This window comes from Oikopleura dioica, chromosome 2 (assembly GCF_907165135.1).
Source record: "Oikopleura dioica chromosome 2, OKI2018_I68_1.0, whole genome shotgun sequence".
Taxonomy (NCBI): domain Eukaryota; kingdom Metazoa; phylum Chordata; class Appendicularia; order Copelata; family Oikopleuridae; genus Oikopleura; species Oikopleura dioica.
This window is the reverse complement of record NC_137292.1, coordinates 10,816,698-10,840,628: the sequence shown is the minus strand read 5'-3', so window position 1 is coordinate 10,840,628 and position 23,931 is coordinate 10,816,698. Positions and strand designations below refer to the sequence as shown.

Sequence of the window (23,931 nt, the reverse complement as noted above, 5' to 3'; positions counted from 1 at the left end):
AGAATGAACAAATCGGTTGAATCCGTTTTCATAAAAGTCCAAAAACCGATGAAAGATCGCCACCAAATCCGGCAAATGTCCCTGTCGCTTGACATTCGTTTAATAACGGACGAACAATCGTTTTACGAAGAGTTCCTAGGTTACGAGAGAATTGTTTCGTCAAGAGAGTTATTTCTTCAATGCATTTCATTCTTTGACAAGAAAGAAGCTGGTAGTGATGATCAAATGAGGACAAAAGAATGCTCCCTGGCGGAACTTCCGCGAATACACCACGGTTTTCAGAAGTTGGAACGATTTCATATCCACCTTGAGTATTGGGCATGCTCAAATAGCGGGCTGTGAGAGTGTGCAGAACTGACGACTGCTTGAGCTTCGTTTCTTTTTGAAAATCTTCACCCCAAGCCCACACTTCCCACGTAGACGTTACGGCAAAGCTGAGATTTTCCTGAGCTAGAATCGCGATGATACCTTTTGAAGAAACAGCCTGAAGCTTTACTGGTTCGATGACATCAGCTGTATCGCCTGTGCCGAGCTGTCCGTGTCCATTTCGACCCCAAACGTAAAGATCTGTGAGTGCCCTTGGAGCTGCAGAGATTTGTGAAACGCAATCTGTCCTGACTTTTTGGCGGCTCTTCTCTTGGCTGCTCAAGAAGCCTTTAATAAGAGACTCGCCATACGAATACGTCGAGGAAATCGTGGAAGAAGTAGTCGCTATTGTTGATGCAATGATATTGGTCACTGGAGTTGGAAGAATCACGGAAGTTACATTCATCGTGCTCTGGCTCAACCACTCAACAGAATTGGTCAAAGAAATCGCAAGAGATTTCCCCTTTTCTTCTTTCTTATCTTCATCTTTCTCTCTTTCAACGTCCAGATTTCCTGCCATAACAAGTGCGTCCTCGAGGATATTAATTCCGAAATGCTCATCGTGATCGAAATTGAAAGCGTCGTCCTCGTCTGCGCTCGATTCATTGTCCTGTACATCGCGTTCTACAAGAAGAAGATTGTGTTCTGATCCGCACTCGATTGAAATGACGTTTTTGAAGGGCTCAAGTTTGCGGGGTTTTTCTGTAAAGCCTTCTTCGATCAGTCCAAGGAAGAAATTCTTGCCCCAGCCGTAGAGAAACCCATCCCGCGTAACTCCAAATGAAGCTTCAGAACTAGAGGATAGGGATGAGAAGACAAGGGGAGAGAATTCAGCGATATTTAGAGAAGAATCAGCAGTGAAGCAGCCATTTTCCGTCGAAATAATTACTAAACAGAATTGTTAATCTATTTAAAATAGATGAAAAACCTGCGTAGGACACTTCATTCCTTCCATAAGAAATCGCAAGGACATTTTCGACATCCAGGAGCGTCCACGAAGATTCTTCAGAGAAACTGTAGAGTTGCTTCGCACTATTGAGCGCCAGAAAAGGAACAGAGCTCCCACGGACGTAAAGAATTTTTCTTAGCTTTCCGATTTGCCATTTTTCCACCGTCCCATCGTTGAGCTGACATGTTGTCACGATCTCAATTGACATCTAAACAGAATTTTTATCCAGAGAAAAAGTACGTTTGTCTTTCTGAAAGACTGAATCAGTTGATGGCATCGTAAAGAAAAATATCGGTAACGCAGCATTACTAATACTTGAGATTGAAGCCTTGAGAATCTCAAGTTGAGATAATAGCAATCACAATTGTAGTGCATATTTTCAATATGATATTTACAAGGAAACAACTGGAAAGTAACAGGTCAGAATTTTCTCTGATAGATGCCCGTCGAAAAATGAACCACCACTGTGCACTGCACAGAGTGCAGGAGAATAAGTCGGGAAGACGACGAGTCTCAGTCTGTTCTTGAAAATTGCTCCTATTGGCTCGCGCACTTCATTAGCGTCTTTTTCTTTGGTTTTATTATTAAACCCTTATGATGAAGATCAAGGTCGAAACAAGTGTATTCCATCACCGATGATATTTATGAAAATTCCGGCGATTTTATCTGGTATTCTACTACCGCTGTAGAGGGGAAAACAAGATTTTTTATGAATAAATATCTTTAGAAAGTCTAGAAGTATTTTAAGATAAATTATCTAATACAGTATTAGTAATACTGCAGTATGAAGTCTGCAATAAGAAAGGACTTAATCCTTATTGATTGGATATATAAAGATGAAAAATGTCGGAGAGTGCATAAAATCAGTTCAACTTGCAGTTTATGAGTAGCAGTGCTACTGTAGCACCTTCCGAACTCAAGATTAGGGTCAGTTCAGAGGATCAAAACCGAATTGGTGGGAGACCGCTAATGTACGGTTGCGGTAAAAATTAATAAGCTGCATGAGGAGAGAGAGGACGGAGAATCAGAGATAGAGGAAGAGAAATGTCGACTACCCAGCTAACAACGACGACATCGTATGATCATAAGCAGGCTTGTTTTTCATTATAAGAACGTTGCAAAAATAGAGATTCTTTCCATTGAAAACAGCGTAAAGTTTATCCAAGAGAAATACGTAAGAGGTAGTGGAGTCTGGGAAGGAGACCTTGATAATGAAACGCTTGAAATCTACAAAGGTAGACACTAATATTTTTCGTAGAAGGAGCCAATTTCAGAGTGGGCATACGCGAGTCTTTTCATAGCAGGCATGCTTCTGCTCGTTTACGTGTATAGAAAGTGCGTCGAGACGTTCAAATCCAATGTTCGGCATCGAAATGCTCAGGTGAGAAATATAGCTGTCAGATGCCAGGTTCAACCGATTTTCAAAAGGAGATCCACAATCTCTCCCTCAAAATTTCGAAACGTCAAAAGCAAGTGACAATTCATGACATTCTCAAAAACGATAATACGTCCACTACAGAAGATGTTCCAGTAAGCGACTGAAGTCGCACCAAAGTTACTGACGCTTAATCCTTAGGGTGCACTGTCTGCAAAAGCGCGGAAAGAATATCTGAAACGCAAGGATATACCATTAGTTGTCAAATCTTCGGCTTATCTTCTCGGTCTTGAAAACAAAATCAGCCTTAGGTAATTACCCGTCTCGAAACTTTAACTGAAATGTTCCCGAAGTCCCCCCTCTGAACAGAAAGAGAGAGCTGTCAGATCCCTGTATTATACCAGGAAGAGCTATTATTATTTTTTTCTTCTAAATCGACACAGTGTCGATAGTCTCTGAAAAGCGAAATTGTCACAGACCACGAGCAAAGAAGAAAACAACGACGGATGGATCAAATACGAGCTGACTTCAATATTCAAGCAAATAAATAAGTATCTTTGTTTTTAGATTTACTCGTTTGTGTAATATCCTAATACAGAAAAAGCTTACAGAAAAGTGTTTCAAAATGTACAAAATGTCTGGAACGTTTTAGATATGGAGATATAGAAGATCACATTGCTGCTTGTGAACTCTTGGAGAATTGAGCTAGTAAGATTAATTCGGATAAATACTAAAAATCCAAAGTTCGACGTCGTCGTCGCCGCTGCCTGGATCTTTCTTTGCGTTGTCGAGGATTCAAGGGTGTCTTTGATTTTCTTTCATCGAAGCTGAGCTCCAGCGGCGCATCAGTTAAAATATAAGGCTCGTCTTTGTTCTTGAAGCTACCGTAAAGACTCGATCGATTATTGCTCAAAGCTGTTGACGATCTCTTCGACCTTTTTTCATCAACTGCAGAATCCCTCGAATGATCCCTAGAACGTGATTTGGAACGATCGCGGGAACGAGATTTTGAATGGTCCCTTGAACGGGATTTCGAGCTATCTCTTGAGGCTCTGCTTTTCGAAGTGTCGCGAGATTGACTTTGGGATGTTCGAGGGCTCTTGGATTTTCGGCGATTTTTCGAGCCCTCTCTACTTTTGCTATCTCGGCTTTTGCGGCTGTTACTTCTGTTTTTGGATCTTGAAAATCTGTAAATGTATTTATAGGAGTTATATGATTAGCTGACGATTTCAAGGATCGTTCCTGCGAGGTCTTCGATCTCTCCCACGAGATTCACGTCGAGAGGACTCTCTGCGGGCGGGCGTATCGCGTCCCTTCGATGAGTCTCTCGAACGGCGGGGTGTCCTTCTTGGGATCTCAACTCGCGTTGGAGTGGCAAGAGAGCGCAGAAGTTTTTCTTCTTGGAGGCTTTGAGTCTCAGACTTAAAATCAACAAGTTACGCTTGAATAACTTCATCGTTTATTTTTGTGAAAAACAAGCCGCACTGATGCGTTAATTACCTTCAAACTAAGCGTGCATGAAACCGACCGCACTGTCTCCTCGCTGAACTTTACATTTTGCGGAGTTCTGTTGTCCATGTGTGACCTTCTGGTGTGGATCTTTCGGGAAGGCGTGGCTACGGGAGTAGTGTCTAATTCACGGCTAGGCGTTGTAGCGCGTGTGGTTGATCTTGAATGAAAGACCGGAGTCTCAAGGAGAAGTCTTTCATCAGGTTCCGGCCGCGTGCTCTTTGGAGTCTTGACAACAAGGTTACTTCTAATTGGCGTGGAAGCTAAGCCAACATCGATATCAGGTTTCGGTAAGACAAGAATATCCTCTTCTTCGTCGAGATCTTCTTTGATCGGTGAAGGGCGACTTAGGTCAGCTTTCGGAGTCGAGGGACGAACGATGCAGTCTTCATCAGCACCATTGCAAATTGGGCAGAGTTCCTGGTCATTGAAGTTCGAAAAAATTTTTAATCAAGTCTCCTTTTTGTATATCTTTTTCGACCCTGAATCTCAGGTGAATGCTAAGAAAACTCCCGAAATAAACACTCATGCACTTTAATTAGTTTCTGGGATAATCGGCCACTTCGTCCTGCATATTAAACTGCAATCGGTTTTTGAAGTTAATTTTGAAAGGAGAAATATAAAATGGCCAAGAGACCGATACGAAGCGGACTTGTTCTTTTTCACGCTTGGTGCGATGTTTTCTTGGGTTTGACGATATTTTCATACTTTTGCTACTTTATCGGATTGAAGCTGTTATGCGACTATGAAAAGAGAAGAAGAAAAAAGCTAGAGGAAATCCCAACCGAAGCTATTTAAGTTTGTGCATTAAAATAAATTTCGAACCTTTTCCTGAGATTCCGTTGTATGCTCTTCAGCATGTTGTCCACAGTATTCTTCATAGGTACAGTTGATTCTTGGATCATTTGGATCAACATTTGTCAGATACCAAGGCCAAAAGAGGTTTTCGAAAATAACGCAGGCTATGCCAATATTTATAAAGCCAAGCAGTGCCCCTGAACAAAACCCGTTGCACAAAAGGTTAGTGGTTTAGCAAATATTCAATATTTGCCATTCATCTTTTTATCGATAAAAAAATAATATAAAACTTACATATTGCCACTGCTAGCCAACTGAGATAGAAGGTAAAGGCAATTTGAATGGTGATAACAAAGAACCCAAAGAGCACAATGCTCAGAATCAGAATCCAGACCCAATATCTTCTTATTTCAGATATCTCTCTTTCAAAAGTCGCAAGAACATGTTCTCGGAAGTCCATTCTTCTTATTCCCTTCTCTCTCTCTCTTTTATTCTCAGCCCATTATCAGATAGAATTGAAAAAGGCCTCGCATGGCTGGCTGCGCGTAGATGTTATTAACTAACTGTAACAGTCAAATCAAAATTCGGCAGTCGATAGAACACACTTATGTGGCGCGAGATTTTGTTATTGGGGACAAGCGCAGGAGCTAACTCACCCCGAGGGCGCTTTGTTTGGAGAATCGTAGTAGAACGCTTAGACAAACTTTACTCCCCGCGTAGAATTCAACTCGAATCAATTAAATATTCAATGGCGCTTTATTTACAGTAAAACCGCGGTATGCGAATTGAGGGAATGCGAGGTGCTCATGATTTCTGAGTTCATACTCTCCAACGAAAAGAACTCGTCTGGCAATGATGTTCTCGTGAAGCCTAAAAAGTAACCTTTTCTTGCATATTGTCTTCGAGAATCCTACCTCCAAAGGAATAGATTTTATTGCGGTAGAGAACGGAAACATGGCTGTCTCGCGGACTGTGCAACGTTCCGGCCTTGCTCCACGCTGGAGAGTTGAGGCGGCATTGCTTGGCGACTACACAGCTCATGTCGATCTGAAATTAATCATTCAAAGCAATGAAATGATCTATAATCGAGTACCATGTAAATTTCGTTTCTTTCTTTGTGTCCATCATAACCACCGAGGGCAAACATCTTATTGCTCTCAGGATCGGCTATCATTTGATGTCCAGAAATTCTCTCTGGCAGTGAAGATGAAAATGACCACGAAGTACGGCCATCAATTAAAGCTTCCATTGAGTTCGCTCGAGGAGAGTTACCACCTTGATACATTCATTGATATATTTTAATATTAATAAATACCAGAGATTAGCAAGTATTCATCATGCAACGCCACTAATGCACCACCGTAATGTGAGTCGCGTAGAATCGGTTCGAATCTAATAAAAGATGTAACTCAAGATTGTTCTTTTACTCTACCTCTCTTGGCGGAAACCGATATCAAATGAAACCGCATTCTTTCCTTGACCTCCTGAACCGGCAACAATCCAGACTCTATTGTTCATTATTGCACAAGAATGATAGTAAAACTTCGAGGTCAGTTCTGTATTGAGCTTCCGTGTGTTCGAGTGAGAGACTTCGTAAATGTTCTGACCAGTAAAGCTTCCGCCGATGACATAAATTCTACCGCCTCAATTTTATAATAAATTAATAATGAGCATTTATCAGCAGTTACCGAAGCTAACTGAACATGATCGATGCCACCCCAACTCAAAGTCGGTGCTCCAAATTTCCTCTGATCCATCAGAAAGTTGTATACTCTTTTTGAGGATGACATAATCGAAATTTTATTAAATTTTAGATAAAATTATCCCTTTCCTTAACTGTTTTCGGGCCAATTTTATCACTTCTGCCTCTTCTTCCACCGATAATTACGATTTCTCCCATCATCCCGTCACCATTCGGTGGTGGTGTTGTATTAAAGAACGGCGTTGTCTCGGTACATGCCGACATTATGCATCTTCTTTTATATTCTCGGTCTCCTCTTCTTCTCGACTTAAATCCTTCACCGCACGTAACGCTGCAGTCTGACCATTCTGTCCATGGACAAGTAACTCTATTGCAAACACGTTCTTCTTCATCGACAGATCTCGGCTGATTAAAGCTATTATATTGTATGTAATTTCGAGTTTTAGTGCCACCATCGCATGTTGCGGAGCACTCAGACCATTCAGTCCACCCCGGACAGTTCTGAAAATCAATTTAATATTTCAATCCTAAGATTAACAATAACTTACCACTGTATTACATCGGTCATTCTCCACTTCTGACCCACTATGCCTGGTGCGTCTTCCTCCACCACAGGTTTTTGTACAAACAGACCACTTAAAATCTGCATAATTAAAATTTCTTTCCTGCAACGAACCTGTGACCATGGAATCTCCGCTGGACAGGGCTGTGTATTACAGGCTTCCTTCTGTGATTCGCTATTGAACATGTCCATACTCGTAAGGTTTTCTCTTCGTCGTTCTCCTGTTCCGCATGTTTTTGAACAAGAAGACCAACTCGACCAGCTAACACAAGGTTTTTCCTCACAGGGAACGTTCTGAACCCTGTTACTGGAGCTTAAATTATTATTGTATCTTCGTTTTGTCCCTCTTCCACATGTTACAGAACAGGATTGCCACGATCCCCAGTTATCGGCAGCTGGATATCGTGTATTTGAAGTTGGCGCTGGTGTTGTTTGAACATTATTAATGCTTATGCCTTCTTTTTTAGCTCTATCAAGTTCGTCTTGTAACTCCTTCATTTTGTTCTCCAGGGCAACGAGCTCTTGTGGTAAAGAATGAGTGTGCCTCGACATGTTTTTAATATTCTCGTTTTGATTATCCAACTTTGCGTCAAGCAAATACAGTTGATTCTTGAAATCTTGGAAGTCCTTTTGAGCATCGAAGAAATTAGTCTTGACTTTGTCTATTTTCACTTCCAGCGCGGCAACAACAGTAGAACTAACGCCTGTGTCTGATGATTGTGAATTCATCGAGTCCATGAGCTTATCAAAGTTGAGCTCAAGCTCGTGGAACTCAACAGAGAGTTTATTAATAAGAGTATCCATGCTATTTGTGTCCTCAACTAGTTTTTCTGATATGGCGGTTGTTGACACTTCCAGGGCTTTTACAGACCTTTGAAGGGGTAACAAATCATCTTCTCTGGTACAAGACTGGAATGATTTCTTGAGTTCTTCGATCTGACGACTTTCGTATTCATTTTGTTTTTTCACCTTTTCAAGGTCATTTTTAATTGAAGCCGGAATCTCAGAGTTTTGAGATGATTGAGCTATTTTTCTGGCGATATCGTTCTCAACTGATGCCAGTTTATTTTCAATATCTTCTTGTGTGTCGATGATCGTTGATGAAAGCGCCTTTCATAGAGTTCAAAAATATCTATAATTTTCGAGAATGAATTCGTGCTTCGAACTCTTTCTTGATTTTATCCTCGCAGTAATCTCTACTTGAGACAGTATTTTCCTCGATGCTCAGTAGATCAGCTGCAACTTTATCTTGAAGGGCCCCAACTTTAGATTCACAAGCCATCTCGGCTTCTTTTTGTTGCTTTTCTAATTTTGATAAAGAGGCTTCAAGTTCGATACATTTTTTCTCGGAGTTTTCCTGTATTTTTGAAAGTGCGGTCTCGTATCGAGTTTGATTTCTTGATAACGAAGAGTACTCTAATGATGTTTTATCCTCAAGACTCTTGATTTGATCCTTCATCTCGTTTGTTTGCGACTTCATTTCGCGTAGAAAACTTTTGAACTTGTTCAATTGATAGCTTATCTGCTCAATGCTAGTCGATGAAGGCCCACCACTGCCGGGAGAGTATCCGTTTTGAATTCTTGTTTCGACATCAACAAGTCGGAATAAGAAGTCTTCGTCGGTCTTCTGGAGATTCAAGATCGACTCTTTCATTAATTCTGCCCTTCGAAGGACGGAATCAAGCCTTTCTTCTTGCGCGAACTCTTCATTTTTAAAATTTTCAAATTTTGTGAACAATTGCTCGAGATCATTGCCCAAATCGACAATCTTCTTGGTTATAAATCCGAAATCTCCATGGCCAACCTCGCTTATAAAATTTTCCAAATCTTTCTTTTCATTTTCTAGTTCGTTTTCAATCGCTTGAATCTTCTTTGCCAACGCAAGATCTGCAGTCTTCTCGTGCTCATGATAATTTTTGAAATCGACTGATTTCTGAAGTAAATCCTTTTCGAGTTTTGTTATTCTAGCATTTTGTTCGTTTTTATTCTCCAGGACAGTTTCGTAAAGCTCGTCGAGCTCATCGTTCTCGCTTGTCCTTATTTTATGAACGTCTTCTTCGAGTTTTTCGATTCGCTGGGTGATTTCGGGACTCGTTCCAGAACTCGAAGGAGTCATCGAATGTTGTCGGAGAGATTCGACTGTTCGATTAAGATTTTCCAGAGCTCGTTCATCATTTATTTGAATTACTCTCGTTGTCACAATTTGATCTTCCAATTCGGAAATCTTCCGTTTATTGTCATTGACACTACTTAAAAGCGATCCATCCATAGAATTCGTATTTTTGATATCCGAATTTTCGCTTTTATTCTCTAACTGAGATGTTCGAGTAACGAGGCTTTCAGTCAATCGCCCTAATTCACCGATTGATTCGTCAGTCTTCGTCTGAAACGATTCAAAATCATTGTCGAGTTTCTGCAGCCACAGGTTGGTCTCTTCAAGTCTATCTTCGTAATCCCTTGTGTTTGTAACATCATGAACCATTCCATTGCTCTTGATTTCATCAAGTTGACGACTGAACTCTTCTCGCAGGTCTGCAATTTTCTTGTCGGTTTTATCTAAGTAAGGCATCAGTTGAATGGTAAGTTGATAAGTAAGAAAATCTTTCCACCGCATTGACTGTACAGAAATCGGGTAAAATTAAAATTGTTATTTTTCATATTCTTCAGGCATTCTCTTTTTTCCTCTACAGAGGTTATCAACAACGGCAAGCTTGCCCGCACATGAAAAATTTAAGCCCCAAATTTAAGCCAAAAATTCGTCATAGAGAGTGAGAATAGAACATCAACGCCCTCGATCTTTAAAATTCTTACGTGGTGCCCTTGAAAAACATAGTGACTGACCGTTTATGCTTTCTTCGAACTTTCTGAGGCGATGGTCGAGTATATTCATGAATTGTCTAAATGTTATTCCAGGGGTTGAAGCCCTGTCAAAGCTGGAAGATTCCGACTCTCTACTGTAAGAGTCGTCATCTCTGTATCTCTGCGCACTTGCAATAAGCGCTTGAATAAACCAAAGAGTCAAAATCATGGTCAACTCAAAAAAGTTTAATCTCTTTCAATCACAAACATCTTTTGAAATATCCTGCGTCGAAAAAAGTAAATCCCTACTTCCTCATAAAAATCTCACGACTTTTATGACACTTTATGAAGCTCACAATAGGTTCAACGTACGCGCCGATTTTGATTGAAGGTAACGGATACAGCTGCTGCTTTAATGCGTCCGCTAAAAGACTATTATTTTTCGATATTACTTCGTCTGCCAAGTCCGACATAGAAATTCTTGAATAAGAACATCAATCAGAGTTTCGCTGACCATGATCTTCACTGGATTTGCACCACGTCAGTTGGCGAGAATTTTAAAATTGGCCATTCAAAAGGCATCCTATTCTCGAAGTCCTAAATATAGAGAAAAAAAAGACGCACAAAAGTTGAGCATCTGAGAGACAATGGAGCAAGTGTTTACAAAAGACGTTTGGTTCTCTTGGATTTTACTATCTGGGTTGATTCTTCGAACAGCAAATAGAAACCGCTCGAACCCGCTGTACTGGATCTTGACAATCTGCTGGTTTTCCTTTAGCTCCGCGGTGACCAAAAAGCTGCTCAAGTTCAAAGGTACGAAAAATTTTCCTAAAGAATCACCGTCATATTTTGTTAGATTTGCAGCGACGCTATAAAATACTGCGGAAAGAATGCGAAATAAGTCCAACTGCACTTGCTCTTTACGAAAAGCCGACATCCGGCATTATAATCAGAATTTCGACTAGTTCGAATTTCTTTATCAAAGAGATACGCGCGATCATGCTTATTTTCGTCGCCCTAGTATTCGTGTACGTGGTCAATTCGATATCAGAGGAATACAAAGATCACCCGTGTTTCCAGAAATTTGTCATCGCCGTAAATTATATTCAAAGCCACTTTATCGAGTTTCTGATCGGCATCTGGTCGATCTGGTTTATTCTACCTGCCTTTATTTCTGTTGCAAATAAATAGAGATGCTCGAGATCAACGTTTCTTGAGCTCGGAACAAAGTATTTTCAAATAAAAAAGTCATTTATTTGAGATTATCAAAATTTTTAATGAATTTTAAGGAAAAAGTAATTTGACACCAGGATGGTTAACAGAATATTTGTCGCAAGCAATTACTGATGAGCGCAGTAATCAAACAAAATACCAGTAAAAAATTAGGGGAAAATTTCAGGCTTAAGAAGGTGTAAGTTACAGTCAAGGAGTCGAGAACTTTGTGGGTAAATGAATAGATTTGGCGTGAAGGTAAATAATATTAATACGTCATTTTTATTTAATTATACTATGCATTCGACTATTCTTAAAAAGTAAAGAATAAGGTGCTTTTTTACTGAGAAATTGAAAAATTAAAAAGCCGATAGAGTGAAATTCAGCTGGATTCGGATTAATTGGTCATTTAAAAAGCATCGGTTCAAATAAAATTGTTAATATCCGCCCTCCTGTGGTGGTAATAATAATCGTATTTGAATCATGCGCTTGTTAAACTGATAATCGAAACTGAAAAGTAACTACGAACGAGTCAGAAAACGAAAGCAGAGAAAAAAAATGGGAAAGAAAGGAAAGAATCCAACATTCAGAAAAGGATACTGATTCTTGAACTGTATAAATGCAAACTGTCAATATCAATATAAGAGTTAGCAGCAGGGGATTTCAAATATTCGTTGTTTTTCGTCGCAGATGGTAAAGAAAACTTATATAATTTAAAAGAAAGAAAATGCAGGACTTTGAATGGAGTTGGCGCGCAGAATCGCTGGATTTATTTCGGTCTTCGTGAATTGAAATGTGTTGCTTTTTTTAGTCTTTCAGAAATTGAACGGGTTACTTTGGCTTTTGTTAGACTGCGGAGCGGTTCGAAAATTATTTGTTAGTAAAGATGCTATTCATGCTTTTTAACGAGGACGATTACAATATCATAATTTACTTCAACTAGTACTGAGACTGATAAAGTCTTCCGAGTGTCCCTGAGAATCTAATACCTAATATAATCAAGAGATAATGACAAATGTCTACTACTTGAGCATGCGCATCATCAATCGAAACAGTTTTTTTTTTCTAAAGGCAGGAGTGACAAAAATAACGAACTAGAAAAATAATTTATTTCGAAACGCTTGCTGATTGAAATGTTGGCTGGACATTGGCTTCGCGCCGAACATTGTGTTCTGAGCGGTGGATGAGAAGACAGGCGCGTGGCTGCTCGTGGGCTGAATTGGTTGCATGACCGAATTGTTGTTCATCGGCTGGAGAGGAGCCATGCCAGTTCCGTCGAGGGCGGCGAAGCCACCTTTGTTTTGCTGTGAGGCCATGGCGTTCATCGACAGACCTTGAAAAGTGTTAGCGTGAGAAGAAAATGCACCGACAATAAAAGGAACACCGAGAAAAAGATTACCGACAACCATGTTTTACTAATAATTAGAATACTGTACCACAAGGGTCAGAGAGGTTGTCGAAGGGATTAGTAGAATGAATAACTTCTGAAAATTGTTAAATTCTGACTCAGAGAACTCTAAGAGTACAAAGGCATGAATTGCATTTACCTGGCCCTTTTGCGTGGAATGGATTAGTCTTCTGCAATCCCGACGACATGAATGGATTGATCGCTCCGGCACCAGATGGTCTCGAGACAAGATTGTCGAAGTTAACAAGATTCGCTCCCTTTCCAAGGAAATCAGTGGGTGTTTTACGCATCTTTTCATTTTTCTGGGCAGCGCTCGTAGTATTTTGACTGGTCAATGTTCCGACTTCTCCGCCCAGAAGATCATTCTCAGGGGCGACTTGCGGCGTCATCGGCGTCATAACTGGAGCTACAGCGGGCTGAGAAACGGGCGCTGGGGTTGGATCAGAGATCGGCAAGTCGAAGAATGAGTCTGGTTTCGCAGCAGGAACAGAGTCTGCTTGTGGAGGGTAACTAGCGGCGGATGTCGTGGCAGAGGCGGATGCAGTACCAAAAGAGTCATCAAATGCTATCAGACAAATTAAACAACGCAATCAAATAGCTATAAACCTGTCCAACTAGCACCCGGAGCCGCTGAAGCCTTTGGCGCAGCAGGAGCTGGGGTACCCCAAGGATCTGACGATGAAGGAGTTGCTGCTTGTTGTGGAGCATTCGAAAACGACTCCCAACTAGTGGCAGGAGCCGCTTTTTGAGCTGCGGGAGGAGCAGTAACAACGGGAGTCGAACTTGATGAAGCCCATGGATCAAAAGATGCCTGTGGTTGGGTTGAAGCTGGCGGGGCAGGGGTAACTGTAGCTGCTGGTTGAATTAGGTTTCCTGTAGTTGGCTGGGTTGGAGGAGCACTTTCGCGAGACATTGCCAATGCGAGCTAAAAACGTGATAGCAAGATAAAAGCAGTATTTAGTCACCTCTAGTTGTAGTTTTTCTTCTTCGGCGTTTGCTGGCCGTGCTCTATCGTATTCACTGTTAGTCTGATTTCTTTCAGTGCTACCGGATCCCGGCTGATCCTCGAAATTCAACTCCTCCGCCTAAATTAATGCGCTCTCACTGACTGTAATTGCCTGATATTTAGGGTTCGCGCCCAAAAAAACTATCTTTTGATAGACAAATCCAATTGTTTTCAAATTTTTATAGGTGTTTTTTATCTGTTTAAAGGTTAAAAAAATCTATTTCACCGAAAAAAAAATTAAAGGGTTGAAGAGATATAGGGAAATTTATGTTCAAAAACCATGTTAGTCAAAAGCTTCCCAGAAATTTTTTGGATATATATATAATTTTGATTGAGGAGAACAATATTCGATTGAAAAATAATGGGAAGCAGATGACTAACATACTGTAATTGACCATTGAAGGTCTATTTTTGTCGATCTTTGCGCGGCGCGGAGCGCACGGCGCCGCGTTCGCCCTCAGGCATTTCCTTGCGCGGCTAGGGTGGTCGGCGCGTAATGGGTATTTCTTTCTTTTTAAAGAAATTCTTTCTTTTAAAAAGATTTATAAAATGATTTAAAATGATATTAATAAAAATAGAAGATACAACATAAATAATTGTCATTTTTTTATTTTTCAAAAAAAAAACAATTTTCTATTCTTCTATTTAAGGCTTTTTTAATATTTTCCAATTAACAATAATAAATATATACTAAATTTAATTAAAAAGCCATTCCGATCTTCCACTCACGAAGGCCAAGCCGAGTCGCCACGAATCCATTCTCTTCCTTGATTTCAGGATCCTGAAAATAAAGTCATTTTCTCTTAAGGAGGTAGATATCAAGAATCGGGAGTTTCTGGTAGACTTTTCTCCCAATCCTAACATAGTGACCAATGATTTTTTTTGTTTTAATAGAGAGTTGAGGCCCTTATCTCGTGCCTATGGAAGGCCGATTTCTATATCTCCAGAAAATAATCGTAAAAAATGGCGTTGAAAACTCGGAAATCGCTAAAAATGACCATTTTCCTGGCAGACTTTTCTCGAAACCCTTATATAGGGCGGAATTTATTTTCTTCTGAGAAGTTAGATAAGACCCTTGTCTAGATCCTATGGAGACCAGAATTTAAAATTTCAAAAATTTTGTAAGAAAAAAATCGATTACCTGTTTTTCACGATTTTCAATGAAAAAATTAAATTTTGAATTTGTATTCAGCAGTATTAAAATCATTCTATAAATGTTCCAAGGAGTTTTTGTTAATGTTTTTTGGACGAAAACTAAGTAATTACATATTTAATTACTAAAAATTGGTCGATCTATTATAAAACGGGCTAATTTTCGGGATTTTAGAGGCGATTTTTACTAACCATTGATTTCATGAAAATCTTCATTTTTGAACCACTTCTTCAAAAAAAAAATTTGTTAAGTATGTTTTGGGCACACAAAATTTTCTCAAAACGGCATAAGATAAGGGGATGATCTACCTTCATCTACTGAGAATTCCATGATCAGACTTATTTTTCTTAAGAAAATTTTAATCCTGCGAGAGGCGGAAATCGCTACTTTTCAAAAACAGGTTTGACTCTTGGCTCTCTACTGCAATTGAAACTCCGAAAAACGGCACTAGATATTGGTCATATCTATCTACCACAGGCGGAATTTTAGCGTTAGCTAAGCTAAGATTTTCTGAAACATGAAGAAACTCGACTTGAACAGCCGCGCTGGTCTCTCAGACTTTGCAGCGTCATGAAAAAGATTGAAAAGAAGTCGTTTGGGCTACAACTGAGAATGACATAATTTTTGATAATACTGTATTTAAAAATGGATCTACGAGGATTTCTCTTCCAAAATCCTAAAATATGAAAATTTATCTTATATTTTGTGGGTTTGTTTCCAGTCTAACTCCGGCATGTCCTATGAGTTACGAAACTGCAAAATACTTGGTTACGACATACAGTGACGTGATTACTCTCAGAGATTGGGAAGAAAAAGAGACACTTAAGAGAGAAGGTACTCGAGACGGAAATAATGCTTGGTTGAATTTTATACGCCCAACGAAGGGTGCGCACAGGGTCCTTTTGTCCTGGATACTTGACACTGATATTCGAGCTCAAATTTGGGATGAAGTTGATATGGAACAAGCTGTTTGGCAGAACTCTGCGCGTATTTCAAAGAAAATAAAAGAAATGCTTGAAAACATGGGGACTTTTGAGTATCACTTTTGCACAATTCCTGCTACCAGAACGTCAAAAAGGCCTAGGCAAGAGCCAACACCGTCTCCGATTCCTGTTCCGGAATTTTTGGAAGTGAAAACCTGCCCAGTTGTATCTATCTTCCAAAAAAAGAATCCGCCTGCAACCTCCGTTAATCGAAACCGCGATATTCGCGGTCAAATGACGGTAACTCTGAAATTTATTTTCTTTTAGTAAGATTGAATTTGAGCCAACTTACGACACTCCTTTGATCAAATTTCTGCTTATATCTAAGATGAAGGGTATTCCAACATTGACTATACAATCGACGTTGGAAGAATTCACTGATCTTTTTCCTGATTTGAAGAATGCTCTTGACGATCCAGACAAATCAGTTGCTATGCCCTCCCAAAATTTTATCACCTCCTTAACTGGGGCCTTTACCCCAATCCTTCATGATCAAATGGAGAGTTTTGTTCGCTCATCACGTTACCTGACCATTCACATGGACGGGAGCACTAGTAGGCGTAATCGCGCGGTCGCTGCACTAGGAGTTTCAAATGAACGTGGTGGGTTTATGCTTTTGTCCCTGTTTCAGCAAATTAAGGAACGGTAGAGGGAAAACTAAAAAGTGGTAAATAAGTTTAAAATTTCACACTTGGATTGTCAAATTGGCATTTTTCAAAAATTCTTTTTGAAACAATTGAGATTCTTAAATCTTGTTTTTTTATATTGCCTTAAAAAAACATCTGAAGCCGGTTAAAGCATTCTGCAGAAAACATTGCAGAATCCGCCTTCGCAGAATTGATAAAATTGCCATTCTATCGGATGTTATTTCAAAAGCTTAAGTTCGTAGTGAGCGATACAGGTATGATAAAAAGGGTTTAAAGTATTTATCCAATCTCATAGCTCATGCCCAGCTCAAGGCGAACATTTTATTTTCTGATAAGCTTAAAGAAAATGGCTTCTCCGGAGCGATTCCTTTACATTGTGTTATGCATGTGGGAAAGGGGTCAGTTTTTGATCTAAGCATTTTTTAAATTTTTATGATTGCAATGTCGATCACTGCAAAGCGGCAAACTTTGATCTTCGAAGTTATGAACACTTTATGTTCGAAGATAAATCAAGAGATGCACTTGCTGAAAATCCGAAAGGCCGACCCGCAGGAAATGGTTAAAATAACAGATCAGAATTATTAACAAAAACCTAGCCGCGAAGCGGCTTTTTCCTACATACATCAAATCAATAAGATATTTAATTCAGCCAATAACTAAGACACTTGGAATCTTCTACACAGTCTAAAAATGAGTTTCGGAAGTCGAACAACATGCAGTCATAGTAGATCTGATATTCGTTTTGGGCTCGAAGCTTCGTTTCTCGAAGCTGAAACGTTTTCGACACGCCCCTTTCTCTCGGACATTGGATCCCGGTAATATGCGTATTTTAAACAATTATTCCAAACATAGATTAGTTACGCAGTCCATCAAGCGAACGTGCTTAATTTTTTTAAACACGAAGAACTTGTTTTAAAAACTTGTCGGGATTATCGGGACAGAAAATTCGCTAACATGGTATTAAAAATATACTCTTGCTTTAAGCGTCAAAAATTTATAGATTCTTACCATTTCGGAAAAATCTGATTACGACTTGACAAAACTGAAATCTTCTATAATACCAATGTTTTGGTGGGCGGTAAGCGAGCCTTTTCTTAAATCATCTGGAGGACATTCACGGTAGGAAAGGCCTGTTCTGATAACAAAATAAAAATTTTAGAACTTACGGCTCACTTTTGAAAGCGTACACAGATATGGAGAAAAGAATGGAGCGTGTTAAGCAGGGGTCTATTCACTTCATATTATGGGCTGGGTTTAAATTTTATTTGAACTTTAACTAATTTACACCCAATTGTTTTGGGAAAAAATTTCGATACGGCGTTTCATAATCTTATGGTGATGTTTGAGGAAAGAGGAAAATTCCTTCATTCCGAGCGACAGAATCAACAAACCGGGGCTGATATTCTTCTTTTGATTGACAAAATGAACGTAATTCTCCATCAACATCGACGAAAATTGACTTGGATCCGAAAACTGAACGAGCTAGTTTCAGTCGCTTGGGAGAGTATTAATAAAAAGTGGACGAAAGAATATACAGAGATTTCTGCTTACAAAAATAGAATTCCGCACAATATTGTCGCCGTTTCTGACAATCGCCCTGTTGGTAAGCGGAATTTCTTCTGAATTTTTCTCATTTGAATTTTAGAGCGAACGTTTGGTCAAGGTTTCATAAATTGTAAAGAGAGGCTTAGTTCTCTCCCTGACTGTAATTAAAAACGGGCGTGGCCTCCCCTTCGGGTCGGCTTCGCCCTGTCCCTTACTGTAATGAAAAAAGAGCGAAGCCGACCCGAAGGGGAGGCCACGCTCTCTTCCTGACTGTAATTAAAAAACGGGCGTGGCCTCCCCTTCGGGTCGGCTTCGCCCTGTCCCTTACAGTAATGAAAAAAGAGCGAAGCCGACCCGAAGGGGAGGCCACGCTCTCTCCTGACTGTAATTAAAAACGGGCGTGGCCTCCCCTTCGGGTCGGCTTCGCCCTGTCCCTTACTGTAATGAAAAAGAGCGAAGCCGACCCGAAGGGGAGGCCACGCTCTGTGCCTGACGGTAATTAAAAACGAGCGTGGCCTCCCCTTCGGGTCGGCTTCGCCCTGTCCCTTACAGTAATGAAAAAGAGCGAAGCCGACCCGAAGGGGAGGCCACGCTCTCTCCCTGACTGTAATTAAAAAACGGGCGTGGCCTCCCCTTCGGGTCGGCTTCGCCCTGTCCCTTACAGTAATGAAAAAAGAGCGAAGCCGACCCGAAGGGGAGGCCACGCTCTCTTCCTGACTGTAATTAAAAAACGGGCGTGGCCTCCCCTTCGGGTCGGCTTCGCCCTGTCCCTTACTGTAATGAAAAAGAGCGAAGCCGACCCGAAGGGAGGCCACGCTCTCCCTGACTGTAATTAAAAAACGGGCGTGGCCTCCCCTTCGGGTCGGCTTCGCCCTGTCCCTTACTGTAATGAAAAAAAGAGCGAAGCCGACCCGAAGGGGAGGCCACGCTCTGTGCCTGACGGTAATTAAAAACGAGCGTGGCCTCCCCTTCGGGTCGGCTTCGCCCTGTCCCTTACAGTAATGAAAAAAGAGCGAAGCCGACCCGAAGGGGAGGCCACGCTCTGTGCCTGACGGTAATTAAAAACGAGCGTGGCCTCCCCTTCGGGTCGGCTTCGCCCTGTCCCTGACTGTTATTAAAAAGTGCTTCTGAAACCTTCCTTTCTGAATTCTGAAGGGCCTTGAAACTTCGGATACTCGAACGCTTGATATACGTCTGTGGCGACTTACGATCGCAAAACAAAACAAAGCATTTGAGCATCTGAAACTCCTTGATGATGAAGAAAAGGCAGAAGCGTTGATTTGGGAGGTGACCAACTTCGATTCTAACTGTGCATTCAATTTATATTTATAAGGGAATGAGACAACGTGAAAATGAACGAGAGGAAGACATTGAAGCTGAACGAATGAAAGCTCTTGCAATTTTGGAAAATTCATCATGAGTTTTATTCGCTGTGAAAAATTTGTTCAAGTGCATATTCTTTGAAAATCTCAATAAAAGTCTGCGTTACGTCTTCTCCAAGCCGGTCGCTCATTTCTAATTCTACTATATGCTGCAATCCATCTTATATGGCTAGAAATAGAGAAAATAATATTTTCTGAATTCAAAATTTTAACAGCGCAAATTGCAGTGCCTTCGATCGAATTTCTCTTATGGCAAGTTAACAACTTTCTATTACAAGCGCGATGAAAAGCCAAAACAAAAATCAGTTCGTCTTGTCAAATACGCTTGACCCGAGCTCAGGTAAAAAAGGAAGGCACTTGCAAACATCACTGTTAGCTTCTTGAGCAAATAAAATGGTAAATTATCTTTTTCTAGCCAAAACGAGAAACCATCCATGATCGCCTCCACTCTCGGTTTCATCAAGATGAGTTAAATAGTTTTGAGTAATAGATTCGATTGTTTGGAGAATTTCTCTTATATTATTTTCCCTTTCTGTTTGGTCGCCATCAAAAATAACTAAAAGGGATGCAAGATAATACAATATATTATTCTCCATAATTTTTTGAATCCTTTTTCGAAAGCTGATTCAATATATTCGACGACATAGTTAGATTGTGTCATAATTCCCTGGAGCACTTTGAAATTCATTTTTAGAATTGATTTTTAATAGAGCTTTACCTGTTTTACTCTCATCATGAGAAGCCTCCGACATTTTGTAAAGCAAGTCAAATATAAAAGGCTTACGTTTCTTCTGCTTTTCAAAACGAATACTGAATAATATTCATTTGTTAGATCGCGTTTACTTCCTATTACAATATTGTACTGACAGTAAAAACTGTGTCAGTATCACCAAGAAGAATTTCAGCGAGTTTTGGCGACCAAGCTTCAATAAAATCTGGTATCTCTTGATCCCTTTGAGGGTTAGCTTAAGAAAACTTCAAATTTTAAGTTAACCCCTGTTTCCCTTAAAATATAATTAAAAACAACTCCGGCATCATTGTCCAAGTCATAATTTCCGACATTTGAAATTTTATCATGGCATTGCGGCGCAAGAATTTCAATTTTAGCTCTTTTTTGTAATCAGTGGGAGTGTCAATAATTATAGGCTAAGCGACTGAGAACAACTTTACTTCCAATAACATTCCGCAGGTAAGTCCATTCATCTCGAACATAAGGGTTTGGGAGCCGAATAGTCATAAAAACAGCACTGTGACAATATGTTTTACTCGTCGTTAATTTACGATTAAAACGCTGTATATGTCGAAGCGAACTTTCAAGACTTTCGTTCTCATAATTTGGCGACCGCGCAGTCAAATCTTTTGAAAGATAATAATAATTAAACCTCTGTAAAGCAGTATTATCTCGTGACCTAATCAAAAGATTCTCTTGTCCATTTTCCTGTGACAAGCGTAGAAAAAAATAAAATTAAATTGTGTATCATTTTCTCGAAAAATAACTCATGGAATGAAGCTCTTGTATTGAGCTTCTATCATTAAACAAGATAATATTACATAATGATCGTAATAATTCATTTGTTTTTTCCGTCTCAAAGACTCTTTCTCAAATTTTTGATTTCGTTGCAAAGTATGAGAGACAGATTTTGTTGGACAAAAAATTCCCATGTTTACTTATTCAAGAATGTCCGAGAGACGAGCTTTTGTGTTTTGCTGGCATAAGCTACTGTTAATAAAGATAAAATTTTAAGGGTATCACTTCGTTAATCTCGAACTTACCAGATTATCTATTATCTTCTGAAATTCGATTTCTTCTTTCTTCTTCATGAAGAATGCATGGAGAAATCCTACAAATATAATTTAAATCTTCACCATAATTACGAGTTAAGGATCCCCCGGTCGATATGATCATAGTTGTTTTATGTCTTATAACAGGCGATTCTTTGAGGGATCACCCCCTTTCCGTTTTTTCCAATTTTGACTGGAAATTCAGCCCATTTGGGATAAATTATTTTGCCTGAGAAAAATTTTTGATGCTTTTTTGGCCCTTTTCTGGCTTTAATTTGCTCTCTACCGCCAATATATGGCCAGAAATTCTAGTGCGGTCGTCATATTCTTTCTCGTTGCATTCTAAGCTATCGATAGACCCCCTTTTTTGTCTTTTGTCGTTGATATTGAAAAGTGGAAAAAATGCGATTTTTACGCAAAGTTCAATTAATATGCATTTTTACGACTTTTGAGGGCAAGAATCTAAATATGCCATAAAGAGACCCGATACATGAAAATCACTTCTTCGGAAAAAATTCTATCCTCCATCTTTCTTATTCTCATTCGAAAGGGCAGCTCCTGAGGAGTCGATTCATATACCTTTCAGGGTCTGAGTCATCATTAATGACGTCATAGGCGCCCCTATTGAAAAATTCTAGTGAAGCCCTGTATCTCCGAAAATTTTTAAAGAAAGTATGGACAAATGGGTATCATTGGAAAGCCCGGCTCAAACTGTGGTTGGGCAGTTGGTGGGCAGCCGATAATTCTCAACAGAAAAATTTTTTGAGCCAAAAAACTTTCCACTCAAAATTTTTTTCACAAAATTTTACGTCATGCATAGTCTGCCCAACCACAGTTTGAGCTGGGCTTTCGAAAGAGCCCAAATTCACTATACTTTAAAAAGAAAGTTTCAGAGTTCTGAGGCTTCAGTACTTGTTATTTTCACGTACTTATAGCTCTAGAACCCGATATAATATAGTATTACCGACCCATAAAAATTATATTATTCGACTCCCCAGAAACTGCGCTACAAGATAAGAACGAAAAACATTGGGGTCAGGATTTTGGTCCGAAGAAGTGATTTTAATGTATTACCCGTGATAAAGAGTTGAAAAAACAGGGGGGATCCCTTGATCTCAAAAAGTTACCTGATGCGTAGCCAAACATAAAAGCTAGCATGCCAAGAATATTGGCGATCTTCTTTCCATGCCGTCCCCAAAATGTCTCCTTCGTAACAGTAATTCTCATTTTTTTAAAAAAAAAGAGGGCTTTTAAAAAAAATAGAGCGATTTTTAAGCGGTGGACCTACGTAAGGTGATCTTTTAAAAATCTAGAGGATCTTTTAGGTTTCTCAAAGATAAAAAGAGAAAATTTTTCAATTTATAATTATTTATGATTAATAAAAGTATTATGAGCTCATATTTATTATAGTTTTATTATTTAAATTATTAATTATTTATTAATTATGTTAAAAAGAAGAATTAAAATTTTCCGGCAAAATTGATTGGAATTTTACGTGGCCACCCCCATCACGCGCGGTTACGCGTGCGCGCGCATGATCACGTAACAGAAAAACATTGCCAAAAAAAGGCAGTTTTTTGTAAATTCTAGGGAAACCGTAGATGCTTCCCAAAATTTTTTTATCAAAAAATGATCAGAAACCTCTACTGATCATACCATTTTTTGAAATTTTTAATTTTGGGCTGACTAACATGGTCAACCCATTTTTGGCATTTTTGGGGCTTATTTTCTCTTCAACCCTCTTAAATTTTGATAAATTTTAAAACAATTTATACTTTATTTGCCCTTATCTATCATATATCTAAAATTCAGAAAGATAGAATAAGTATTTCGGGCACTTGATTTTTGGGCGCGAACCCTACTGATATTGATACCGTAGTTGTTCTTCCGCCACCATTATTAGGCTCATACATCGAGTTGGTTCCATATGTGAAATCTTTTTGCGCTTGTTTCATCTTCTTTTTCTCTTGCTTCTGTCGTCGTAATTTGTACTCGACATAGCGGATTTCCCGGCCAAGAGCTAATTTAATTATTGACTTTATCGGGTGAAAGAATTTTAAACCAACCTTGAAGCTTTTCCATTGAGATGTTCTCTTGTTATCTGCTGTTGCTTTACTCAGTCCCAAAATATATATACAGCAGCTCTTTGTTCCCAATATATCGAGCTTTACGTCACTGATTCGACTCAACACGCTCAAAGGTGAAAAGGATCAAGTTCACGTGAGCAATTTTTCCGATTTATCTGAACTGAGAAAATCGAGTAAGTTATTTATATCCGAGTTGGCAGTTGTTTCGCGGCAAGAGGAGAAAATGAAAGGCTCGTTTTCAAATAGGTGTCATTTTTAAAGAGAGGAAGAGTCCTTTTATATTTGGAATAGGACCGACAGGCTAATTTCAAAGCTCTAATTATGCCACAGGTGCCGAAATTAAAGGAGTTAGATACTTTGATTTATTTAAACGATGCCTGCCGCAACTATTTATGACACGAACAGCATTGATTCTATCTGGTCAAAAATATCTCTTAAATTGATACTTGACGCCGACGGCTTCTTCTGTCTTTTCGGACTATCATTAGATCAATAATTCAGTAAGGATGAAGGCCTTATGACAGTTATCTCTATGCATAATATAAAGCGAAAGGCCTGAATTAAGTATTCTCATCATTTCAATTACTCGTGTAAAATTGGAATAGTCTGGGAACGAATAAAAGGAAAAGTAATCGGACTTTGAGACGGACTTTTACTGCTTTGTTG

General features: G+C 39.5%; 6 protein-coding genes and 1 long non-coding RNA gene across 7 annotated transcripts; 1 reads left to right on the top strand and 6 right to left on the bottom strand.

The window, feature by feature from the left end:
- Nucleotides 1–28: 28 nt before the first annotated feature.
- Nucleotides 29–1,560, bottom strand: LOC145699937 (uncharacterized). The gene is made up of 2 exons (XM_081777201.1): nucleotides 1,295–1,560; nucleotides 29–1,254 (listed from the first exon to the last, which is right to left on the bottom strand). The coding sequence occupies exons 1-2, from the start codon at nucleotides 1,521–1,523 to the stop codon at nucleotides 29–31; spliced, it is 1,455 nt and encodes a 484-aa protein (XP_081633327.1). The 5' UTR covers nucleotides 1,524–1,560.
- Nucleotides 1,561–5,757: 4,197 nt separating this feature from the next.
- On the bottom strand, nucleotides 5,758–6,811 carry LOC145697285 (uncharacterized). Its single transcript, XM_081774471.1, has 6 exons — nucleotides 6,686–6,811; nucleotides 6,430–6,640; nucleotides 6,313–6,389; nucleotides 6,091–6,272; nucleotides 5,912–6,044; nucleotides 5,758–5,867 (listed from the first exon to the last, which is right to left on the bottom strand). Exons 2-6 carry the CDS (start codon nucleotides 6,513–6,515, stop codon nucleotides 5,758–5,760), a joined length of 588 nt encoding a protein of 195 aa, XP_081630597.1. The 5' UTR covers nucleotides 6,516–6,640; nucleotides 6,686–6,811.
- Nucleotides 6,797–8,368, bottom strand: LOC145697284 (uncharacterized). Its single transcript, XM_081774470.1, has 3 exons — nucleotides 7,376–8,368; nucleotides 7,248–7,334; nucleotides 6,797–7,200 (listed from the first exon to the last, which is right to left on the bottom strand). The coding sequence occupies exons 1-3, from the start codon at nucleotides 8,063–8,065 to the stop codon at nucleotides 6,808–6,810; spliced, it is 1,170 nt and encodes a 389-aa protein (XP_081630596.1). The 5' UTR covers nucleotides 8,066–8,368; the 3' UTR covers nucleotides 6,797–6,807.
- Nucleotides 8,369–8,393: 25 nt separating this feature from the next.
- Nucleotides 8,394–10,360, bottom strand: LOC145700738 (uncharacterized). The gene is made up of 2 exons (XM_081778062.1): nucleotides 10,103–10,360; nucleotides 8,394–9,817 (listed from the first exon to the last, which is right to left on the bottom strand). The coding sequence occupies exons 1-2, from the start codon at nucleotides 10,287–10,289 to the stop codon at nucleotides 8,394–8,396; spliced, it is 1,611 nt and encodes a 536-aa protein (XP_081634188.1). The 5' UTR covers nucleotides 10,290–10,360.
- A 932-nt stretch (nucleotides 10,361–11,292) lies between these two features.
- Nucleotides 11,293–23,446, bottom strand: LOC145699943 (uncharacterized). The gene is made up of 6 exons (XM_081777212.1): nucleotides 23,245–23,446; nucleotides 23,053–23,198; nucleotides 13,646–13,765; nucleotides 13,287–13,605; nucleotides 12,820–13,245; nucleotides 11,293–12,605 (listed from the first exon to the last, which is right to left on the bottom strand). The coding sequence occupies exons 1-6, from the start codon at nucleotides 23,258–23,260 to the stop codon at nucleotides 12,367–12,369; spliced, it is 1,266 nt and encodes a 421-aa protein (XP_081633338.1). The 5' UTR covers nucleotides 23,261–23,446; the 3' UTR covers nucleotides 11,293–12,366.
- Nucleotides 17,042–18,042, top strand: LOC145698800 (uncharacterized). The gene is made up of 4 exons (XM_081776022.1): nucleotides 17,042–17,284; nucleotides 17,327–17,426; nucleotides 17,470–17,588; nucleotides 17,629–18,042. Exons 1-4 carry the CDS (start codon nucleotides 17,160–17,162, stop codon nucleotides 17,747–17,749), a joined length of 465 nt encoding a protein of 154 aa, XP_081632148.1. The 5' UTR covers nucleotides 17,042–17,159; the 3' UTR covers nucleotides 17,750–18,042.
- On the bottom strand, nucleotides 20,012–20,893 carry LOC145697860 (uncharacterized). Its single transcript, XR_014133903.1, has 4 exons — nucleotides 20,391–20,893; nucleotides 20,250–20,338; nucleotides 20,115–20,206; nucleotides 20,012–20,071 (listed from the first exon to the last, which is right to left on the bottom strand). It is a non-coding gene; the product is annotated as an uncharacterized LOC145697860 (long non-coding RNA).
- Nucleotides 23,447–23,931: the final 485 nt, after the last annotated feature.